This window comes from Anthonomus grandis, chromosome 5 (genome assembly GCF_022605725.1).
Source record: "Anthonomus grandis grandis chromosome 5, icAntGran1.3, whole genome shotgun sequence".
In the NCBI taxonomy this organism is placed as follows: Eukaryota; Metazoa; Arthropoda; class Insecta; order Coleoptera; family Curculionidae; genus Anthonomus; species Anthonomus grandis.
In genome coordinates this window covers 36,132,511-36,156,901 of record NC_065550.1, presented here as the reverse complement: position 1 = coordinate 36,156,901, position 24,391 = coordinate 36,132,511, and the positions used below count along the sequence as shown (strand labels likewise).

At 30.5% G+C, this 24,391-nt stretch overlaps 1 protein-coding gene across 2 annotated transcripts in view; it reads right to left on the bottom strand.

Moving 5' to 3' along the window:
• The window catches only part of LOC126736228 (ubiquinone biosynthesis monooxygenase COQ6, mitochondrial), a 66,078-nt gene that overhangs the window by 13,616 nt on the left and 28,071 nt on the right, over positions 1 to 24,391 (bottom strand). For both annotated transcript variants that reach the window (XM_050440491.1, XM_050440492.1), the window contains exons 4-8: positions 19,047 to 19,154; positions 18,925 to 18,987; positions 18,757 to 18,864; positions 18,502 to 18,704; positions 18,337 to 18,452 (exon numbers count right to left, since the gene is read on the bottom strand). In XM_050440491.1, the coding sequence (XP_050296448.1) occupies positions 18,337 to 18,452; positions 18,502 to 18,704; positions 18,757 to 18,864; positions 18,925 to 18,987; positions 19,047 to 19,154 (598 nt within the window). The remainder of the gene's footprint in view (positions 1 to 18,336; positions 18,453 to 18,501; positions 18,705 to 18,756; positions 18,865 to 18,924; positions 18,988 to 19,046; positions 19,155 to 24,391) is intronic.

The window sequence follows — 24,391 nt, the reverse complement described above, 5'->3', positions numbered from 1 at the left end:
TCCTTATCTCAGTTTAATAATTAGAAGAATATTGGAACAAAGTGATGTTTTTCTGGTTCAATTAGATAAACCATGCGAGAAAAACACTATTTCCAGAAGATCCAAACACTATTAAAGAAATTAAACGATGATATAGGAAGTAGGTGGAAAAGTGGGGGTTCTCATTTATATATCCTTATCTCAGTTTAATAATTAGAAGAATATTGGAACAAAGTGATGTTTTTCTGGTTCAATTAGATAAACCATGAGAGAAAAACACTCTTTCCAGAAGATCCAAACACTATTAAAGAAATGAGATGATGATATAGGAAGTAGGTGGAAAAGTGGGGGTTCTCATTTATATATCCTTATCTCAGTTTAATAATTAGAAGAGTATTGGAACAAAGTGATGTTTTTCTGGTTCAATTAGATAAACCATGCCAGAAAAACACTATTTCCAGAAGATCCAAACACTATTAAAGAAATGAGACGATGATATAGGAAATAGGTGGAAAAGTGGGGGTTCTCATTTATATATCCTTATCTCAGTTTAATAATTAGAAGAATATTGGAACAAAGTGATATTTTTCTGGTTCAATTAGATAAACTATGCCAGAAAAACACTATTTCCAGAAGATCCAAACACTATTAAAGAAATTAAACGATGATATAGGAAGTAGGTGGAAAAGTGGGGGTTCTCATTTATATATCCTTATCTCAGTTTAATAATTAGAAGAATATTGGAACAAAGTGATGTTTTTCTGGTTCAATTAGATAAACCATGCGAGAAAAACACTATTTCCAGAAGATCCAAACACTATTAAAGAAATTAAACGATGATATAGGAAGTAGGTGGAAAAGTGGGGGTTCTCATTTATATATCCTTATCTCAGTTTAATAATTAGAAGAATATTGGAACAAAGTGATGTTTTTCTGGTTCAATTAGATAAACCATGAGAGAAAAACACAATTTTCAGAAGATCCAAACACTATTAAAGAAATGAGATGATGATATAGGAAGTAGGTGGAAAAGTGGGGGTTCTCATTTATATATCCTTATCTCAGTTTAATAATTATAAGAGTATTGGAACAATGTGATGTTTTTCTGGTTCAATTAGACAAACCATGCGAGAAAAACACTATTTCCAGAAGATCCAAACACTATTAAAGAAATTAAACGATGATATAGGAAGTAGGTGGAAAAGTGGGGGTTCTCATTTATATATCCTTATCTCAGTTTAATAATTAGAAGAATATTGGAACAAAGTGATGTTTTTCTGGTTCAATTAGATAAACCATGAGAGAAAAACACAATTTTCAGAAGATCCAAACACTATTAAAGAAATTAAACGATGATATAGGAAGTAGGTGGAAAAGTGGGGGTTCTCATTTATATATCCTTATCTCAGTTTAATAATTAGAAGAATATTGGAACAAAGTGATGTTTTTCTGGTTCAATTAGATAAACCATGAGAGAAAAACACTATTTCCAGAAGATCCAAACACTGTTAAAGAAATGAGATGATGATATAGGAAGTAGGTGGAAAAGTGGGGGTTCTCATTTATATATCCTTATCTCAGTTTAATAATTAGAAGAATATTGGAACAAAGTGATGTTTTTCTGGTTCAATTAGATAAACCATGCGAGAAAAACACTATTTCCAGAAGATCCAAACACTATTAAAGAAATGAGATGATGATATAGGAAGTAGGTGGAAAAGTGGGGGTTCTCATTTATATATCCTTATCTCAGTTTAATAATTAGAAGAGTATTGGAACAAAGTGATGTTTTTCTGGTTCAATTAGATAAACCATGCGAGAAAAACACTATTTCCAGAAGATCCAAACACTATTAAAGAAATGAGACGATGATATAGGAAATAGGTGGAAAAGTGGGGGTTCTCATTTATATATCCTTATCTCAGTTTAATAATTAGAAGAATATTGGAACAAAGTGATGTTTTTCTGGTTCAATTAGATAAACCATGCGAGAAAAACACTATTTCCAGAAGATCCAAACACTATTAAAGAAATGAGATGATGATATAGGAAGTAGGTGGAAAAGTGGGGGTTCTCATTTATATATCCTTATCTCAGTTTAATAATTAGAAGAGTATTGGAACAAAGTGATGTTTTTCTGGTTCAATTAGATAAACCATGCGAGAAAAACACTATTTCCAGAAGATCCAAACACTATTAAAGAAATGAGACGATGATATAGGAAATAGGTGGAAAAGTGGGGGTTCTCATTTATATATCCTTATCTCAGTTTAATAATTAGAAGAATATTGGAACAAAGTGATGTTTTTCTGGTTCAATTAGATAAACCATGCGAGAAAAACACTATTTCCAGAAGATCCAAACACTATTAAAGAAATGAGATGATGATATAGGAAGTAGGTGGAAAAGTGGGGGTTCTCATTTATATATCCTTATCTCAGTTTAATAATTAGAAGAGTATTGGAACAAAGTGATGTTTTTCTGGTTCAATTAGATAAACCATGCGAGAAAAACACTATTTCCAGAAGATCCAAACACTATTAAAGAAATGAGATGATGATATAGGAAGTAGGTGGAAAAGTGGGGGTTCTCATTTATATATCCTTATCTCAGTTTAATAATTAGAAGAATATTGGAACAAAGTGATGTTTTTCTGGTTCAATTAGATAAACTATGCCAGAAAAACACTATTTCCAGAAGATCCAAACACTATTAAAGAAATTAAACGATGATATAGAAAGTAGGTGGAAAAGTGGGGGTTCTCATTTATATATCCTTATCTCAGTTTAATAATTAGAAGAGTATTGGAACAAAGTGATGTTTTTCTGGTTCAATTAGATAAACCATGCGAGAAAAACACTATTTCCAGAAGATCCAAACACTATTAAAGAAATGAGACGATGATATAGGAAATAGGTGGAAAAGTGGGGGTTCTCATTTATATATCCTTATCTCAGTTTAATAATTAGAAGAATATTGGAACAAAGTGATGTTTTTCTGGTTCAATTAGACAAACCATGCCAGAAAAACACTATTTCCAGAAGATCCAAACACTATTAAAGAAATGAGACGATGATATAGGAAATAGGTGGAAAAGTGGGGGTTCTCATTTATATATCCTTATCTCAGTTTAATAATTAGAAGAGTATTGGAACAAAGTAATGTTTTTCTGGTTCAATTAGATAAACCATGCGAGAAAAACACTATTTCCAGAAGATCCAAACACTATTAAAGAAATGAGACGATGATATAGGAAATAGGTGGAAAAGTGGGGGTTCTCATTAATATATCCTTATCTCAGTTTAATAATTAGAAGAGTATTGGAACAAAGTGATGTTTTTCTGGTTCAATTAGACAAACCATGCCAGAAAAACACTATTTCCAGAAGATCCAAACACTATTAAAGAAATGAGACGATGATATAGGAAATAGGTGGAAAAGTGGGGGTTCTCATTTATATATCCTTATCTCAGTTTAATAATTAGAAGAGTATTGGAACAAAGTGATGTTTTTCTGGTTCAATTAGACAAACCATGCCAGAAAAACACTATTTCCAAAAGATCCAAACACTATTAAAGAAATGAGACGATGATATAGGAAATAGGTGGAAAAGTGGGGGTTCTCATTTATATATCCTTATCTCAGTTTAATAATTAGAAGAGTATTGGAACAAAGTGATGTTTTTCTGGTTCAATTAGATAAACCATGCGAGAAAAACACTATTTCCAGAAGATCCAAACACTATTAAAGAAATGAGACGATGATATAGGAAATAGGTGGAAAAGTGGGGGTTCTCATTTATATATCCTTATCTCAGTTTAATAATTAGAAGAATATTGGAACAAAGTGATGTTTTTCTGGTTCAATTAGATAAACCATGAGAGAAAAACACTATTTCCAGAAGATCCAAACACTATTAAAGAAATGAGATGATGATATAGGAAGTAGGTGGAAAAGTGGGGGTTCTCATTTATATATCCTTATCTCAGTTTAATAATTATAAGAGTATTGGAACAATGTGATGTTTTTCTGGTTCAATTAGACAAACCATGCCAGAAAAACACTATTTCCAGAAGATCCAAACACTATTAAAGAAATGAGATGATGATATAGGAAGTAGGTGGAAAAGTGGGGGTTCTCATTTATATATCCTTATCTCAGTTTAATAATTATAAGAGTATTGGAACAATGTGATGTTTTTCTGGTTCAATTAGATAAACCATGCGAGAAAAACACTATTTCCAGAAGATCCAAACACTATTAAAGAAATGAGACGATGATATAGGAAATAGGTGGAAAAGTGGGGGTTCTCATTTATATATCCTTATCTCAGTTTAATAATTAGAAGAATATTGGAACAAAGTGATGTTTTTCTGGTTCAATTAGATAAACCATGAGAGAAAAACACTATTTCCAGAAGATCCAAACACTATTAAAGAAATGAGATGATGATATAGGAAGTAGGTGGAAAAGTGGGGGTTCTCATTTATATATCCTTATCTCAGTTTAATAATTATAAGAGTATTGGAACAATGTGATGTTTTTCTGGTTCAATTAGACAAACCATGCCAGAAAAACACTATTTCCAGAAGATCCAAACACTATTAAAGAAATGAGATGATGATATAGGAAGTAGGTGGAAAAGTGGGGGTTCTCATTTATATATCCTTATCTCAGTTTAATAATTAGAAGAATATTGGAACAAAGTGATGTTTTTCTGGTTCAATTAGATAAACCATGAGAGAAAAACACAATTTTCAGAAGATCCAAACACTATTAAAGAAATTAAACGATGATATAGGAAGTAGGTGGAAAAGTGGGGGTTCTCATTTATATATCCTTATCTCAGTTTAATAATTAGAAGAATATTGGAACAAAGTGATGTTTTTCTGGTTCAATTAGATAAACCATGAGAGAAAAACACAATTTTCAGAAGATCCAAACACTATTAAAGAAATTAAACGATGATATAGGAAGTAGGTGGAAAAGTGGGGGTTCTCATTTATATATCCTTATCTCAGTTTAATAATTAGAAGAATATTGGAACAAAGTGATGTTTTTCTGGTTCAATTAGATAAACCATGCGAGAAAAACACTATTTCCAGAAGATCCAAACACTATTAAAGAAATGAGACGATGATATAGGAAATAGGTGGAAAAGTGGGGGTTCTCATTTATATATCCTTATCTCAGTTTAATAATTAGAAGAATATTGGAACAAAGTGATGTTTTTCTGGTTCAATTAGATAAACCATGCGAGAAAAACACTATTTCCAGAAGATCCAAACACTATTAAAGAAATGAGACGATGATATAGGAAATAGGTGGAAAAGTGGGGGTTCTCATTTATATATCCTTATCTCAGTTTAATAATTAGAAGAATATTGGAACAAAGTGATGTTTTTCTGGTTCAATTAGATAAACCATGAGAGAAAAACACTATTTCCAGAAGATCCAAACACTATTAAAGAAATGAGATGATGATATAGGAAGTAGGTGGAAAAGTGGGGGTTCTCATTTATATATCCTTATCTCAGTTTAATAATTAGAAGAGTATTGGAACAAAGTGATGTTTTTCTGGTTCAATTAGATAAACCATGCCAGAAAAACACTATTTCCAGAAGATCCAAACACTATTAAAGAAATGAGACGATGATATAGGAAATAGGTGGAAAAGTGGGGGTTCTCATTTATATATCCTTATCTCAGTTTAATAATTAGAAGAATATTGGAACAAAGTGATGTTTTTCTGGTTCAATTAGATAAACCATGCGAGAAAAACACTATTTCCAGAAGATCCAAACACTATTAAAGAAATGAGATGATGATATAGGAAGTAGGTGGAAAAGTGGGGGTTCTCATTTATATATCCTTATCTCAGTTTAATAATTAGAAGAGTATTGGAACAAAGTGATGTTTTTCTGGTTCAATTAGATAAACCATGCCAGAAAAACACTATTTCCAGAAGATCCAAACACTATTAAAGAAATGAGACGATGATATAGGAAATAGGTGGAAAAGTGGGGGTTCTCATTTATATATCCTTATCTCAGTTTAATAATTAGAAGAATATTGGAACAAAGTGATGTTTTTCTGGTTCAATTAGATAAACCATGAGAGAAAAACACTATTTCCAGAAGATCCAAACACTATTAAAGAAATGAGATGATGATATAGGAAGTAGGTGGAAAAGTGGGGGTTCTCATTTATATATCCTTATCTCAGTTTAATAATTAGAAGAATATTGGAACAAAGTGATGTTTTTCTGGTTCAATTAGATAAACCATGCCAGAAAAACACTATTTCCAGAAGATCCAAACACTATTAAAGAAATGAGACGATGATATAGGAAATAGGTGGAAAAGTGGGGGTTCTCATTTATATATCCTTATCTCAGTTTAATAATTAGAAGAATATTGGAACAAAGTGATGTTTTTCTGGTTCAATTAGATAAACCATGCCAGAAAAACACTATTTCCAGAAGATCCAAACACTATTAAAGAAATGAGACGATGATATAGGAAATAGGTGGAAAAGTGGGGGTTCTCATTTATATATCCTTATCTCAGTTTAATAATTAGAAGAATATTGGAACAAAGTGATGTTTTTCTGGTTCAATTAGATAAACCATGAGAGAAAAACACAATTTTCAGAAGATCCAAACACTATTAAAGAAATTAAACGATGATATAGGAAGTAGGTGGAAAAGTGGGGGTTCTCATTTATATATCCTTATCTCAGTTTAATAATTATAAGAGTATTGGAACAATGTGATGTTTTTCTGGTTCAATTAGATAAACCATGCGAGAAAAACACTATTTCCAGAAGATCCAAACACTATTAAAGAAATGAGACGATGATATAGGAAATAGGTGGAAAAGTGGGGGTTCTCATTTATATATCCTTATCTCAGTTTAATAATTATAAGAGTATTGGAACAATGTGATGTTTTTCTGGTTCAATTAGACAAACCATGCCAGAAAAACACTATTTCCAGAAGATCCAAACACTATTAAAGAAATGAGATGATGATATAGGAAGTAGGTGGAAAAGTGGGGGTTCTCATTTATATATCCTTATCTCAGTTTAATAATTATAAGAGTATTGGAACAATGTGATGTTTTTCTGGTTCAATTAGACAAACCATGCCAGAAAAACACTATTTCCAGAAGATCCAAACACTATTAAAGAAATGAGATGATGATATAGGAAGTAGGTGGAAAAGTGGGGGTTCTCATTTATATATCCTTATCTCAGTTTAATAATTATAAGAGTATTGGAACAATGTGATGTTTTTCTGGTTCAATTAGACAAACCATGCCAGAAAAACACTATTTCCAGAAGATCCAAACACTATTAAAGAAATGAGATGATGATATAGGAAGTAGGTGGAAAAGTGGGGGTTCTCATTTATATATCCTTATCTCAGTTTAATAATTAGAAGAATATTGGAACAAAGTGATGTTTTTCTGGTTCAATTAGATAAACCATGAGAGAAAAACACAATTTTCAGAAGATCCAAACACTATTAAAGAAATTAAACGATGATATAGGAAATAGGTGGAAAAGTGGGGGTTCTCATTTATATATCCTTATCTCAGTTTAATAATTAGAAGAATATTGGAACAAAGTGATGTTTTTCTGGTTCAATTAGATAAACCATGAGAGAAAAACACTATTTCCAGAAGATCCAAACACTATTAAAGAAATGAGATGATGATATAGGAAGTAGGTGGAAAAGTGGGGGTTCTCATTTATATATCCTTATCTCAGTTTAATAATTATAAGAGTATTGGAACAATGTGATGTTTTTCTGGTTCAATTAGACAAACCATGCCAGAAAAACACTATTTCCAGAAGATCCAAACACTATTAAAGAAATGAGATGATGATATAGGAAGTAGGTGGAAAAGTGGGGGTTCTCATTTATATATCCTTATCTCAGTTTAATAATTATAAGAGTATTGGAACAATGTGATGTTTTTCTGGTTCAATTAGACAAACCATGCCAGAAAAACACTATTTCCAGAAGATCCAAACACTATTAAAGAAATGAGATGATGATATAGGAAGTAGGTGGAAAAGTGGGGGTTCTCATTTATATATCCTTATCTCAGTTTAATAATTAGAAGAATATTGGAACAAAGTGATGTTTTTCTGGTTCAATTAGATAAACCATGAGAGAAAAACACTATTTCCAGAAGATCCAAACACTATTAAAGAAATGAGATGATGATATAGGAAGTAGGTGGAAAAGTGGGGGTTCTCATTTATATATCCTTATCTCAGTTTAATAATTAGAAGAATATTGGAACAAAGTGATGTTTTTCTGGTTCAATTAGATAAACCATGCGAGAAAAACACTATTTCCAGAAGATCCAAACACTATTAAAGAAATGAGATGATGATATAGGAAGTAGGTGGAAAAGTGGGGGTTCTCATTTATATATCCTTATCTCAGTTTAATAATTAGAAGAGTATTGGAACAAAGTGATGTTTTTCTGGTTCAATTAGATAAACCATGCGAGAAAAACACTATTTCCAGAAGATCCAAACACTATTAAAGAAATGAGATGATGATATAGGAAGTAGGTGGAAAAGTGGGGGTTCTCATTTATATATCCTTATCTCAGTTTAATAATTAGAAGAGTATTGGAACAAAGTGATGTTTTTCTGGTTCAATTAGATAAACCATGCCAGAAAAACACTATTTCCAGAAGATCCAAACACTATTAAAGAAATGAGACGATGATATAGGAAATAGGTGGAAAAGTGGGGGTTCTCATTTATATATCCTTATCTCAGTTTAATAATTATAAGAGTATTGGAACAATGTGATGTTTTTCTGGTTCAATTAGACAAACCATGCCAGAAAAACACTATTTCCAGAAGATCCAAACACTATTAAAGAAATGAGATGATGATATAGGAAGTAGGTGGAAAAGTGGGGGTTCTCATTTATATATCCTTATCTCAGTTTAATAATTAGTAGAGTATTGGAACAAAGTAATGTTTTTCTGGTTCAATTAGATAAACCATGCGAGAAAAACACTATTTCCAGAAGATCCAAACACTATTAAAGAAATGAGACGATGATATAGGAAATAGGTGGAAAGTGGGGGTTCTCATTTATATATCCTTATCTCAGTTTAATAATTAGAAGAGTATTGGAACAAAGTGATGTTTTTCTGGTTCAATTAGACAAACCATGCCAGAAAAACACTATTTCCAGAAGATCCAAACACTATTAAAGAAATGAGACGATGATATAGGAAATAGGTGGAAAAGTGGGGGTTCTCATTTATATATCCTTATCTCAGTTTAATAATTAGAAGAGTATTGGAACAAAGTGATGTTTTTCTGGTTCAATTAGACAAACCATGCCAGAAAAACACTATTTCCAGAAGATCCAAACACTATTAAAGAAATGAGACGATGATATAGGAAATAGGTGGAAAAGTGGGGGTTCTCATTTATATATCCTTATCTCAGTTTAATAATTAGAAGAGTATTGGAACAAAGTGATGTTTTTCTGGTTCAATTAGACAAACCATGCCAGAAAAACACTATTTCCAGAAGATCCAAACACTATTAAAGAAATGAGACGATGATATAGGAAATAGGTGGAAAAGTGGGGGTTCTCATTTATATATCCTTATCTCAGTTTAATAATTAGAAGAGTATTGGAACAAAGTGATGTTTTTCTGGTTCAATTAGACAAACCATGCCAGAAAAACACTATTTCCAAAAGATCCAAACACTATTAAAGAAATGAGACGATGATATAGGAAATAGGTGGAAAAGTGGGGGTTCTCATTTATATATCCTTATCTCAGTTTAATAATTAGAAGAGTATTGGAACAAAGTGATGTTTTTCTGGTTCAATTAGACAAACCATGCCAGAAAAACACTATTTCCAGAAGATCCAAACACTATTAAAGAAATGAGACGATGATATAGGAAATAGGTGGAAAAGTGGGGGTTCTCATTTATATATCCTTATCTCAGTTTAATAATTAGAAGAGTATTGGAACAAAGTGATGTTTTTCTGGTTCAATTAGACAAACCATGCCAGAAAAACACTATTTCCAAAAGATCCAAACACTATTAAAGAAATGAGACGATGATATAGGAAATAGGTGGAAAAGTGGGGGTTCTCATTAATATATCCTTATCTCAGTTTAATAATTAGAAGAGTATTGGAACAAAGTGATGTTTTTCTGGTTCAATTAGACAAACCATGCCAGAAAAACACTATTTCCAGAAGATCCAAACACTATTAAAGAAATGAGACGATGATATAGGAAATAGGTGGAAAAGTGGGGGTTCTCATTAATATATCCTTATCTCAGTTTAATAATTAGAAGAGTATTGGAACAAAGTGATGTTTTTCTGGTTCAATTAGACAAACCATGCCAGAAAAACACTATTTCCAAAAGATCCAAACACTATTAAAGAAATGAGACGATGATATAGGAAATAGGTGGAAAAGTGGGGGTTCTCATTTATATATCCTTATCTCAGTTTAATAATTAGAAGAGTATTGGAACAAAGTGATGTTTTTCTGGTTCAATTAGACAAACCATGCCAGAAAAACACTATTTCCAGAAGATCCAAACACTATTAAAGAAATGAGACGATGATATAGGAAATAGGTGGAAAAGTGGGGGTTCTCATTTATATATCCTTATCTCAGTTTAATAATTAGAAGAGTATTGGAACAAAGTGATGTTTTTCTGGTTCAATTAGATAAACTATGCCAGAAAAACACTATTTCCAGAAGATCCAAACACTATTAAAGAAATGAGACGATGATATAGAAAGTAGGTGGAAAAGTGGGGGTTCTCATTTATATATCCTTATCTCAGTTTAATAATTAGAAGAGTATTGGAACAAAGTGATGTTTTTCTGGTTCAATTAGACAAACCATGCCAGAAAAACACTATTTCCAAAAGATCCAAACACTTTTAAAGAAATGAGACGATGATATAGAAAGTAGGTGGAAAAGTGGGGGTTCTCATTTATATATCCTTATCTCAGTTTAATAATTAGAAGAGTATTGGAACAAAGTGATGTTTTTCTGGTTCAATTAGATAAACTATGCCAGAAAAACACTATTTCCAGAAGATCCAAACACTATTAAAGAAATGAGACGATGATATAGGAAATAGGTGGAAAAGTGGGGGTTCTCATTAATATATCCTTATCTCAGTTTAATAATTAGAAGAGTATTGGAACAAAGTGATGTTTTTCTGGTTCAATTAGACAAACCATGCCAGAAAAACACTATTTCCAAAAGATCCAAACACTATTAAAGAAATGAGACGATGATATAGGAAATAGGTGGAAAAGTGGGGGTTCTCATTAATATATCCTTATCTCAGTTTAATAATTAGAAGAGTATTGGAACAAAGTGATGTTTTTCTGGTTCAATTAGACAAACCATGCCAGAAAAACACTATTTCCAGAAGATCCAAACACTATTAAAGAAATGAGACGATGATATAGGAAATAGGTGGAAAAGTGGGGGTTCTCATTAATATATCCTTATCTCAGTTTAATAATTAGAAGAGTATTGGAACAAAGTGATGTTTTTCTGGTTCAATTAGACAAACCATGCCAGAAAAACACTATTTCCAAAAGATCCAAACACTATTAAAGAAATGAGACGATGATATAGGAAATAGGTGGAAAAGTGGGGGTTCTCATTTATATATCCTTATCTCAGTTTAATAATTAGAAGAGTATTGGAACAAAGTGATGTTTTTCTGGTTCAATTAGATAAACTATGCCAGAAAAACACTATTTCCAGAAGATCCAAACACTATTAAAGAAATGAGACGATGATATAGGAAATAGGTGGAAAAGTGGGGGTTCTCATTAATATATCCTTATCTCAGTTTAATAATTAGAAGAGTATTGGAACAAAGTGATGTTTTTCTGGTTCAATTAGATAAACTATGCCAGAAAAACACTATTTCCAGAAGATCCAAACACTATTAAAGAAATGAGACGATGATATAGGAAATAGGTGGAAAAGTGGGGGTTCTCATTTATATATCCTTATCTCAGTTTAATAATTAGAAGAGTATTGGAACAAAGTGATGTTTTTCTGGTTCAATTAGATAAACTATGCCAGAAAAACACTATTTCCAGAAGATCCAAACACTATTAAAGAAATGAGACGATGATATAGAAAGTAGGTGGAAAAGTGGGGGTTCTCATTTATATATCCTTATCTCAGTTTAATAATTAGAAGAGTATTGGAACAAAGTGATGTTTTTCTGGTTCAATTAGACAAACCATGCCAGAAAAACACTATTTCCAAAAGATCCAAACACTATTAAAGAAATGAGACGATGATATAGGAAATAGGTGGAAAAGTGGGGGTTCTCATTAATATATCCTTATCTCAGTTTAATAATTAGAAGAGTATTGGAACAAAGTGATGTTTTTCTGGTTCAATTAGACAAACCATGCCAGAAAAACACTATTTCCAGAAGATCCAAACACTATTAAAGAAATGAGACGATGATATAGGAAATAGGTGGAAAAGTGGGGGTTCTCATTTATATATCCTTATCTCAGTTTAATAATTAGAAGAGTATTGGAACAAAGTGATGTTTTTCTGGTTCAATTAGACAAACCATGCCAGAAAAACACTATTTCCAAAAGATCCAAACACTATTAAAGAAATGAGACGATGATATAGGAAATAGGTGGAAAAGTGGGGGTTCTCATTTATATATCCTTATCTCAGTTTAATAATTAGAAGAGTATTGGAACAAAGTGATGTTTTTCTGGTTCAATTAGATAAACTATGCCAGAAAAACACTATTTCCAGAAGATCCAAACACTATTAAAGAAATGAGACGATGATATAGGAAATAGGTGGAAAAGTGGGGGTTCTCATTTATATATCCTTATCTCAGTTTAATAATTAGAAGAGTATTGGAACAAAGTGATGTTTTTCTGGTTCAATTAGACAAACCATGCCAGAAAAACACTATTTCCAAAAGATCCAAACACTTTTAAAGAAATGAGACGATGATATAGAAAGTAGGTGGAAAAGTGGGGGTTCTCATTTATATATCCTTATCTCAGTTTAATAATTAGAAGAGTATTGGAACAAAGTGATGTTTTTCTGGTTCAATTAGATAAACTATGCCAGAAAAACACTATTTCCAAAAGATCCAAACACTATTAAAGAAATGAGACGATGATATAGGAAATAGGTGGAAAAGTGGGGGTTCTCATTAATATATCCTTATCTCAGTTTAATAATTAGAAGAGTATTGGAACAAAGTGATGTTTTTCTGGTTCAATTAGACAAACCATGCCAGAAAAACACTATTTCCAGAAGATCCAAACACTATTAAAGAAATGAGACGATGATATAGGAAATAGGTGGAAAAGTGGGGGTTCTCATTAATATATCCTTATCTCAGTTTAATAATTAGAAGAGTATTGGAACAAAGTGATGTTTTTCTGGTTCAATTAGACAAACCATGCCAGAAAAACACTATTTCCAAAAGATCCAAACACTATTAAAGAAATGAGACGATGATATAGGAAATAGGTGGAAAAGTGGGGGTTCTCATTTATATATCCTTATCTCAGTTTAATAATTAGAAGAGTATTGGAACAAAGTGATGTTTTTCTGGTTCAATTAGATAAACTATGCCAGAAAAACACTATTTCCAGAAGATCCAAACACTATTAAAGAAATGAGACGATGATATAGGAAATAGGTGGAAAAGTGGGGGTTCTCATTTATATATCCTTATCTCAGTTTAATAATTAGAAGAGTATTGGAACAAAGTGATGTTTTTCTGGTTCAATTAGATAAACTATGCCAGAAAAACACTATTTCCAGAAGATCCAAACACTATTAAAGAAATGAGACGATGATATAGGAAATAGGTGGAAAAGTGGGGGTTCTCATTTATATATCCTTATCTCAGTTTAATAATTAGAAGAGTATTGGAACAAAGTGATGTTTTTCTGGTTCAATTAGATAAACTATGCCAGAAAAACACTATTTCCAGAAGATCCAAACACTATTAAAGAAATGAGACGATGATATAGGAAATAGGTGGAAAAGTGGGGGTTCTCATTTATATATCCTTATCTCAGTTTAATAATTAGAAGAGTATTGGAACAAAGTGATGTTTTTCTGGTTCAATTAGATAAACTATGCCAGAAAAACACTATTTCCAGAAGATCCAAACACTATTAAAGAAATGAGACGATGATATAGGAAATAGGTGGAAAAGTGGGGGTTCTCATTTATATATCCTTATCTCAGTTTAATAATTAGAAGAGTATTGGAACAAAGTGATGTTTTTCTGGTTCAATTAGATAAACTATGCCAGAAAAACACTATTTCCAGAAGATCCAAACACTTTTAAAGAAATGAGACGATGATATAGGAAATAGGTGGAAAAGTGGGGGTTCTCATTAATATATCCTTATCTCAGTTTAATAATTAGAAGAGTATTGGAACAAAGTGATGTTTTTCTGGTTCAATTAGATAAACTATGCCAGAAAAACACTATTTCCAGAAGATCCAAACACTATTAAAGAAATGAGACGATGATATAGGAAATAGGTGGAAAAGTGGGGGTTCTCATTTATATATCCTTATCTCAGTTTAATAATTAGAAGAGTATTGGAACAAAGTGATGTTTTTCTGGTTCAATTAGATAAACTATGCCAGAAAAACACTATTTCCAGAAGATCCAAACACTATTAAAGAAATGAGACGATGATATAGAAAGTAGGTGGAAAAGTGGGGGTTCTCATTTATATATCCTTATCTCAGTTTAATAATTAGAAGAGTATTGGAACAAAGTGATGTTTTTCTGGTTCAATTAGACAAACCATGCCAGAAAAACACTATTTCCAAAAGATCCAAACACTTTTAAAGAAATGAGACGATGATATAGAAAGTAGGTGGAAAAGTGGGGGTTCTCATTTATATATCCTTATCTCAGTTTAATAATTAGAAGAGTATTGGAACAAAGTGATGTTTTTCTGGTTCAATTAGATAAACTATGCCAGAAAAACACTATTTCCAGAAGATCCAAACACTATTAAAGAAATGAGACGATGATATAGGAAATAGGTGGAAAAGTGGGGGTTCTCATTTATATATCCTTATCTCAGTTTAATAATTAGAAGAGTATTGGAACAAAGTGATGTTTTTCTGGTTCAATTAGATAAACTATGCCAGAAAAACACTATTTCCAGAAGATCCAAACACTATTAAAGAAATGAGACGATGATATAGAAAGTAGGTGGAAAAGTGGGGGTTCTCATTTATATATCCTTATCTCAGTTTAATAATTAGAAGAGTATTGGAACAAAGTGATGTTTTTCTGGTTCAATTAGATAAACTATGCCAGAAAAACACTATTTCCAGAAGATCCAAACACTATTAAAGAAATGAGACGATGATATAGGAAATAGGTGGAAAAGTGGGGGTTCTCATTAATATATCCTTATCTCAGTTTAATAATTAGAAGAGTATTGGAACAAAGTGATGTTTTTCTGGTTCAATTAGATAAACTATGCCAGAAAAACACTATTTCCAGAAGATCCAAACACTATTAAAGAAATGAGACGATGATATAGGAAATAGGTGGAAAAGTGGGGGTTCTCATTTATATATCCTTATCTCAGTTTAATAATTAGAAGAGTATTGGAACAAAGTGATGTTTTTCTGGTTCAATTAGATAAACTATGCCAGAAAAACACTATTTCCAGAAGATCCAAACACTATTAAAGAAATGAGACGATGATATAGGAAATAGGTGGAAAAGTGGGGGTTCTCATTAATATATCCTTATCTCAGTTTAATAATTAGAAGAGTATTGGAACAAAGTGATGTTTTTCTGGTTCAATTAGATAAACTATGCCAGAAAAACACTATTTCCAGAAGATCCAAACACTATTAAAGAAATGAGACGATGATATAGGAAATAGGTGGAAAAGTGGGGGTTCTCATTTATATATCCTTATCTCAGTTTAATAATTAGAAGAGTATTGGAACAAAGTGATGTTTTTCTGGTTCAATTAGATAAACTATGCCAGAAAAACACTATTTCCAGAAGATCCAAACACTATTAAAGAAATGAGACGATGATATAGGAAATAGGTGGAAAAGTGGGGGTTCTCATTTATATATCCTTATCTCAGTTTAATAATTAGAAGAGTATTGGAACAAAGTGATGTTTTTCTGGTTCAATTAGACAAACTATGCCAGAAAAACACTATTTCCAGAAGATCCAAACACTATTAAAGAAATGAGACGATGATATAGGAAATAGGTGGAAAAGTTGGGGTTCTCATTTATATATCCTTATCTCAGTTTAATAATTAGAAGAGTATTGGAACAAAGTGATGTTTTTCTGGTTCAATTAGATAAACTATGCCAGAAAAACACTATTTCCAGAAGATCCAAACACTATTAAAGAAATGAGACGATGATATAGGAAATAGGTGGAAAAGTGGGGGTTCTCATTTATATATCCTTATCTCAGTTTAATAATTAGAAGAATATTGGAACAAAGTGATGTTTTTCTGGTTCAATTAGACAAACCATGCCAGAAAAACACTATTTCCAAAAGATCCAAACACTATTAAAGAAATGAGACGATGATATAGGAAATAGGTGGAAAAGTGGGGGTTCTCATTTATATATCCTTATCTCAGTTTAATAATTAGAAGAATATTGGAACAAAGTGATGTTTTTCTGGTTCAATTAGACAAACCATGCCAGAAAAACACTATTTCCAAAAGATCCAAACACTATTAAAGAAATGAGACGATGATATAGGAAATAGGTGGAAAAGTGGGGGTTCTCATTTATATATCCTTATCTCAGTTTAATAATTAGAAGAATATTGGAACAAAGTGATGTTTTTCTGGTTCAATTAGACAAACCATGCCAGAAAAACACTATTTCCAAAAGATCCAAACACTATTAAAGAAATGAGACGATGATATAGGAAATAGGTGGAAAAGTGGGGGTTCTCATTTATATATCCTTATCTCAGTTTAATAATTAGAAGAGTATTGGAACAAAGTGATGTTTTTCTGGTTCAATTAGATAAACTATGCCAGAAAAACACCATTTCCAGAAGATCCAAACACTATTAAAGAAATTAAACGATGATATAGAAAGTAGGTGGAAAAGTGGGGGTTCTCATTTATATATCCTTATCTCAGTTTAATAATTAGAAGAGTATTGGAACAAAGTGATGTTTTTCTGGTTCAATTAGATAAACTATGCCAGAAAAACACTATTTCCAGAAGATCCAAACACTATTAAAGAAATTAAACGATGATATAGAAAGTAGGTGGAAAAGTGGGGGTTCTCATTTATATATCCTTATCTCAATTTGATAATTAGAAAAGTATTGGAACAAAGTAATGTTTTCTGGTTCAATTAGATAAACCATGCCAGAAAAACACTATTTCCAGAAGATCCAAACACTATTAAAGAAATGAGACGATGATATAGGAAGTAGGTGAAAAAGTTGGGGTTCTCATTTATATATCCTTATCTCAATTTGATAATTAGAAAAGTATTGGAACAAAGTGATGTTTTCTGGTTCAATTAGATAAACCATGCCAGAAAAACACTATGTCCAGAAGATCCAAACACTATTAAAGAAATGAGACGATGATATAGGAAGTAGGTGAAAAAGTTGGGGTTCTCATTTATATATCCTTATCTCAGTTTAATAATTAGAAGAATATTGGGACAAAGTGATGTTTTTCTGGTTTAATTAGATAAACTATGCCAGAAAAACACCATTTCCAGAAGATCCAAACACTATTAAAGAAATGAGACGATGATATAGGAAATAGGTGGAAAAGTGGGGGTTCTCATTTATATATCCTTACCTCAGTTTAATAATTAGAATAGTATTGGAACAAAGTGATGTTTTTCTGGTTCAATTAGACAAACCATGACAGAAAAACACTATTTCCAGAAGATCCAAACACTATTAAAGAAATTAAACGATGATATAGGAAGTAGGTGGAAAAGCGGGATTTTTATTGATATATCCTCATCTCTTATACCTTGCATGCGAAATAATTAGACAGCAAATAAAAGAAAATTTTTGGGAACACATTTTTTAGCTGTTACAAAATACAACACATTAAAGAAATGTTTAGTGGATTAAGAGAAATACATATTGTGTGAAAAATTGGTAAATCGATTTAATAATTAAACAGCTCGCCTATGGTTTGAATCTAGACTTATTCTAGGTATTGAATGTTCTAAGACTGTATATAGTAAAAGTATACTAGAGAGACTAAGCTGATAAAAATTCCTTGACTTACTAATGGTACTTCCCGAATAAACGGCTTTGCCTAAGATGTCATTCAAGCAAGTGACGTCGCCGAAACCCAAATTGACCCCCTGGCCGGCCAAAGGGTGAATTCTATGAGCCGCATCCCTAAAAAACAATAGTTCTCCTTGTGACTTTGAGAAAATGCAATTTTTACCCGACTAGCGCCACCCCTTTGCCAATATACTGACTGGAATGGCCGAAACCCAAAGGAAAACCCGCCCTGCTACCCGTTTCGATTGTTTTTATTTTAGGGGGGAATTGTCGCATCTCGTCGACTCCACAGTTCAGGAATCGCAGGAATGTGTCGAAAGCGCTGGTGGCCTGTAGGACCAGAGAGGACCTACTAAAGGTCCCGTACTAAAAAAGGGAAAATTAATGAAAAGTTGTTTTTTTTTTAAGTTTTACGTACAATCGCTCTGTTAAGTTCATCGACAAACTCTTCGTCCGATAGTCCCAATAGTCGTTTGGCCTCTTGTACAGTAGTGGACCAAACCAAGGAGCTCATATCGTCTGTAAGCTATAACTTGATGGTCAGTCAACTCAAGAAAAAACTTAATTTATATATATAAGGGCTTACAGGGAGTAACGCAACTGGTCCAGTAGGCAAGAACCGTTGCCAAGCGATTTCGTTTTTGATGGGCTAAAGATGTAAATGTTTTTTTTTAGAATCATAGTCTTCCCAATGTATTGCGGACTTACCTCTGAAAGTTTTAATGTGGCAACCACGCCCATTTGATGGTAAGACCAGGATAAGTAGTCCGCTTGCATGGCTTTTCGCACTGACGAGTTAACGCCGTCGCAGCCGAGCTACAATTTAAAAAAAAACTGTCATAATTCAAAAATAAATTGAAATATACTGTATATACTATTATTATTATATACTGTATATATTGTATTTTTGAGAATTTGTATCCGTCTTTTTGGATTGATTTGACCTTAAGTTCCTAGAGGATTAAAGGAATTATTTCAAATTCCGGAATGCCATAAATAATTATATAAAATTCCAGGAGTATTATTGCAAGTTTATAGAAAATACGAATATTGACGTCAAAAGTCTGGAACAAAATGGAAGATATGAGAAGTTATTTCACATTTTTAAACGATATTAAAGATGATTTCAAGTATCTAAAATAACATGGAAAATGGATTCAAATTCCTTGCAATATGAAAAAATATTTCAAATATTCTGAAAGTGAAAAGTGACTTTAAGCTTCTAGAAAGGTCAAGGACTCATTAGAAAGTGGTGGATTAACATAAAGAATTACCTAAAATCTCTGAAGCATATGAGAAATTATTGCGGACTTATAGAAAGCACTAATAATGACGTTAAAAGTCTGAAATAAAATGGAAATATCTGGACGAAAAAGTGGAATTTCTGAGGAAGAATGTGAGTGTAAAAACGTCACTCTCCTTTTAAGATTTCAATAAAAAGAATGTTTTTAAAGGGACCTTAATCTTTTTAACAATTTCTCACTTTTATTGCAAATATTTAAATGAAATAGTTGGAATTTAGGAAAAAAATTACACATATAAAAAGTCCAACTATTTTCGCATGATTTCCTATATAAATGTTCTTTGTGCCTCAAAAACTCTTTTAGTTACAGGCGATTGTATCATTCAAGGTCCAAAGGCCATTAAATTTGAAAATTTTTAAAACCAAATTGTAATTTTATGATTTTTATTTTTTAGCGGATATTTTTGGTCATAGCTTGGGAGCCACTGGTGATATTTTCATAATTTTTTCACGAGAAAATAGTGGGATTCCCGAGGATAAATGTAAGGACGTCACTCTGAATTTAAGATTTTGAATAAAAAGGGCATTTTTGAATGGACCCTTTTTTTGTTGTAATTTTTTTTACCAATTTCTCACTTTTATTGCAGATATTTCTATGAAATAGTTGAAATTTTTACATAAAGAATTACATATAAAACTTACAGTTATAGGCGATTTTATCCTCCAAGGTCCAAAGGCCACCAAACTTGAAGAAATTATGACCATTTTTTTTTTAATTTTTAAATATTTTTGGTCATAACTTGATAATCATTGAAAATATTTTCATAATTGTTTCACGACAAAATAGTGGAAATCCTGAGCATGAATTTGAGTGTAAAAAAGTCACTCTGAATAAAAAATGCATTTTTGGTTGGACCACTTTTTTCGCTCAAATTTTTACCAATTTTATTGCAAGTATTTCCAATGCTTTTTAGCGGACATATAAACTAGCTTTTCTTAGTCTTCGTTTTATGGTACTTACAAGCACTTAGAAATTTCTTATTTTATAGTAGTTTTGTATCTCCTACCACTCTTGGGGACTACTTCTAAAGTATTTCTTCTGTTATAATAGGAAATAGGCCTTGATAATATTGATTTATTCAAATTCAAATATTTTTTTTTATTTTACAAGGTTTTTCTCCTTGCCTAAACTTTTTTAAGATTTTTTGTTTTATTTGTATGGATAAATGAATACCTCTTGGCATTTTTTACCTGATAAGAACTATAGCTGAACTAGATTGATGGAAATTTAATTTTAAAATCGACTTGGAAAAATAATTGCTTTATTTATGAACTTATGAACCTCACAGCAAAAAATTTGTAAGATAAGAATGTTGGTTATAAAAAGTGTGGGTGTTTATGCTAAGGGAATGTATAGCCAAGACCAAAATATAAAATGTTTTATAGTAAAATGTTTACTAGTAGTAAAATTTAACTACATACGAACGATAGTGTATATTCCTTGATTTATTTGATTGGACACCTGTTTCGAGGTTTTTAAAAAAAATTGCAAAATTTTGAAAAAAAATTTTTTGAGGAAGTTGATTCTTTCCACTGAAAAATTGAAAAGGTGCTCGTGGCTCAAAAACTACTCAAAATAAAATTTTCAACATTTGTATGCATACTCTTCAATTAATTTAATTGGACACCTGCTTCAGGGTTTTTTGCGAAAAAATTAAAAAAACGGTTTTTAAGGAGGATGATTTTTTTTTTGAGGAAGTAGAACTTTTTTAGTGAAAATCGAAAAAGTGGCCGTAGCTCAAAAACTACTAAAAATTAATTTTTAAAAATTTGTATGCAAACTCCTCAATTAATTTAATTGAACACCTGTTTCAGGGTTATTTGAAAAAATGGCAAGATTTTGAAAAAAAAAAATTTTTCAGAAAGTTGAAATTTTCACTGAAAAATCGAAAAGGTGATCGTAACTCAAAAACTACCCAAAATACAATTTTAAAAATTTGACTGCATATTCTTTAATGAATCTGATTGGACACATACTTCAGGGTTTATTGAAAAAATTGTAAAATTTTGAAAAAAGAAAATTTTTTTGAGGAAGATATTTTTTTATTAAAATATCCAAAAAGTGTAGGTTAAAAATTAGTAGCTAAAAAACTACTGATAGAAAAATTTTGAAAATTTTTATGCATGCTCCTCAATTAAATTTAATTAAACACCTGTTTCAGGTTTTTTTTTTTAAAAATATAAAATTCTGAATTTTTTTTTTTTGAAAAAATTGATATAAATTGAAAAAGTTATCATAACTCAAAAACTACTCAAAATACATTTTTGAAAATTTGTACACATATTCTCAAATTAATTTTATTGAATACCTGTTTAAGAAGTTTTTAAAAAGATAAACAAGATTTTCAAAAATCAATTTTTTTGGGGAAGTAAAACTTTTTCACTGAAAAATCGAAAAAGTGGTCGTAACTCAAAAACTCATCAAAATACATTTTTAAAAATTTGTGTATACATATATTCCTTGATTTATTTGATTGGAAACCTTTTTTAAAGTTTTTTCAGAAAATTGCAAGATTTAAAAAAAAATTTTTTTGAGGAAGTTGATTTTTTTTACTAAAAATCGAAAAAGTGATCGTAACTCAAAAACTACCCAAAATACGGTTTTAGAAATTTGACTGCATATTCTTCAATTAATTTGATTGCACACATATTTCAGTTTTTTCTGAAAAAAATTAAAAAAATTTTTTTTTGAGGAAGATATTTTTTTAATAAAAAATCCAAAAAGTGCTTGCAGCTCAAAAACTACTCAACGTAAATTTTTGAAAATTCATATGCATTTTCTTCAATTAATTTAATTGAACACCTCTTTCAGGGTTTTTTGAAAAAATTATAAAATTTTGAAAAAAAAAAACGTTTTTTTTGAGGATGATTTTTTTCCACTAAAAACTCGAAACAGTGATCGTAACTAACAAAACCACTCAAAATACATTTTTTAAAATGCGTACATATATTCTCAAATTAATTTTATTGGATAGGTACCTGTTTAACGATTTTTCAAAAACATATACAAGATTTAAAAAAAAAAAATTTTTGAGGAAGTACAATTTTTTTATTAAAAAATCAAAAGTGCTCGTAACTCAAGAACATAAAATTAAATATAATTTTAATTACATTACATTAAATATAAAAAAAAAATTCAAAAAATGCTTGTAGCTCAAAAACTACTTAACGTAAATTTATGAAAATTTATATGCATACTCCTAAATTAATTTAATTGGACACCTGTTTCAGGGTTGTTTGAAAAAATTATAAAATTTTGAAAAAAAAAGTTTTTTTTGAGAAAGATGATTTTTTTTTTCAATGAAAAGTAAAAAAAAAATAGCCATATCTCAAAAACCACTCAAAATACATTTCTGAAAATTGGTACACACATTCCTCAATTAATTTCATTAGACACCTATTTCAGCGTTTTTCCAAAAAGTTAAAACATTTTGAGAAAAAAAAATTTTTAGAGAAATATGATTTTTTTTTCAATGAAAAATCCAAAAAATAGCCATAACTCAAAAACCACTTAAAATACAGTTCTGAAAATTGGTACACACATTCCTCAATTAATTTCATTAGACACCTATTTCAGCGTTTTTCAAAAAAAATAAAAAATTTTGAGAAAAAATTTTTTTAGAGAAATATGATTTTTTTTTTCAATAAAAAATCCAAAAAATAGCCATAACTTAAAAACCACTCAAAATACAGTTCTGAAAATTGGTACACACATTCCTCAATTAATTTCATTAGACACCTATTTCAACGTTTTTCAAAAAAATTAAAACATTTTGAGAAAAAAATTTTTTAGAGAAATATGATTTTTTTTTTCAATGAAAAATCCAAAAAATAGCCATAACTTAAAAACCACTCAAAATACAGTTCTGAAAATTGGTACACACATTCCTCAATTAATTTCATTAGACACCTATTTCAGCGTTTTTAAAAAAAATTTAAACATTTTGAGAAAAAAATTTTTTTAGAGAAATATGATTTTTTTTTCAATGAAAAATCCAAAAAATTGCCATAACTCAAATACCACTTAAAATACAGTTCTGAAAATAGGTACACACATTTCTCAATTAATTTCATTAGACACCTATTTCAGCGTTTTTCAAAAAAATTAAAAAATTTTGAGAAAAACAATTTTTTAGAGAAATATGATTTTTTTTTCAATGAAAAATCCAAAAAATAGCCATAACTTAAAAACCACTCAAAATACAGTTCTGAAAATTGGTACACACATTCCTCAACTAATTTCCTATTTAGAGCGTTTTTTAAAAAAATTAAAACTTTTGGAGGAAGTGCAGTAATTTTTTTTTATTAAAAAATCCAAAAAGTGCTATTTATTTGAACATTTATACACATAACCATAAAATAAACTCATAAAACACCTATTTCATAGTTTCTCAAAAACATAAAGAGATTATGAGAAAACAACATTTTTTTTTGACCCACTTCAAACTCAAAAATCCTAAAAACCACTGAGAACATCCCGATAAAACAAAAAACACAATATTCAGAAAAACATACTCTACAAACTTCATTACGGGTCCAAAACCGTCCGAACAAAAATTTCAGAAATATTGGACTATTTAATAATTCCTATGAATTTCTGACACCGCAAAACAATATTCTTATTCTGGGTAATTTCATTAACGAAATTAATTATTTTCCAACGAATCAATTCCCAAGAAAAACAAACGGTTCGCGTCCGTGACCTAACTGAAGTTTTATGTAAAAAATCTGTTGTATATCATAACATAAT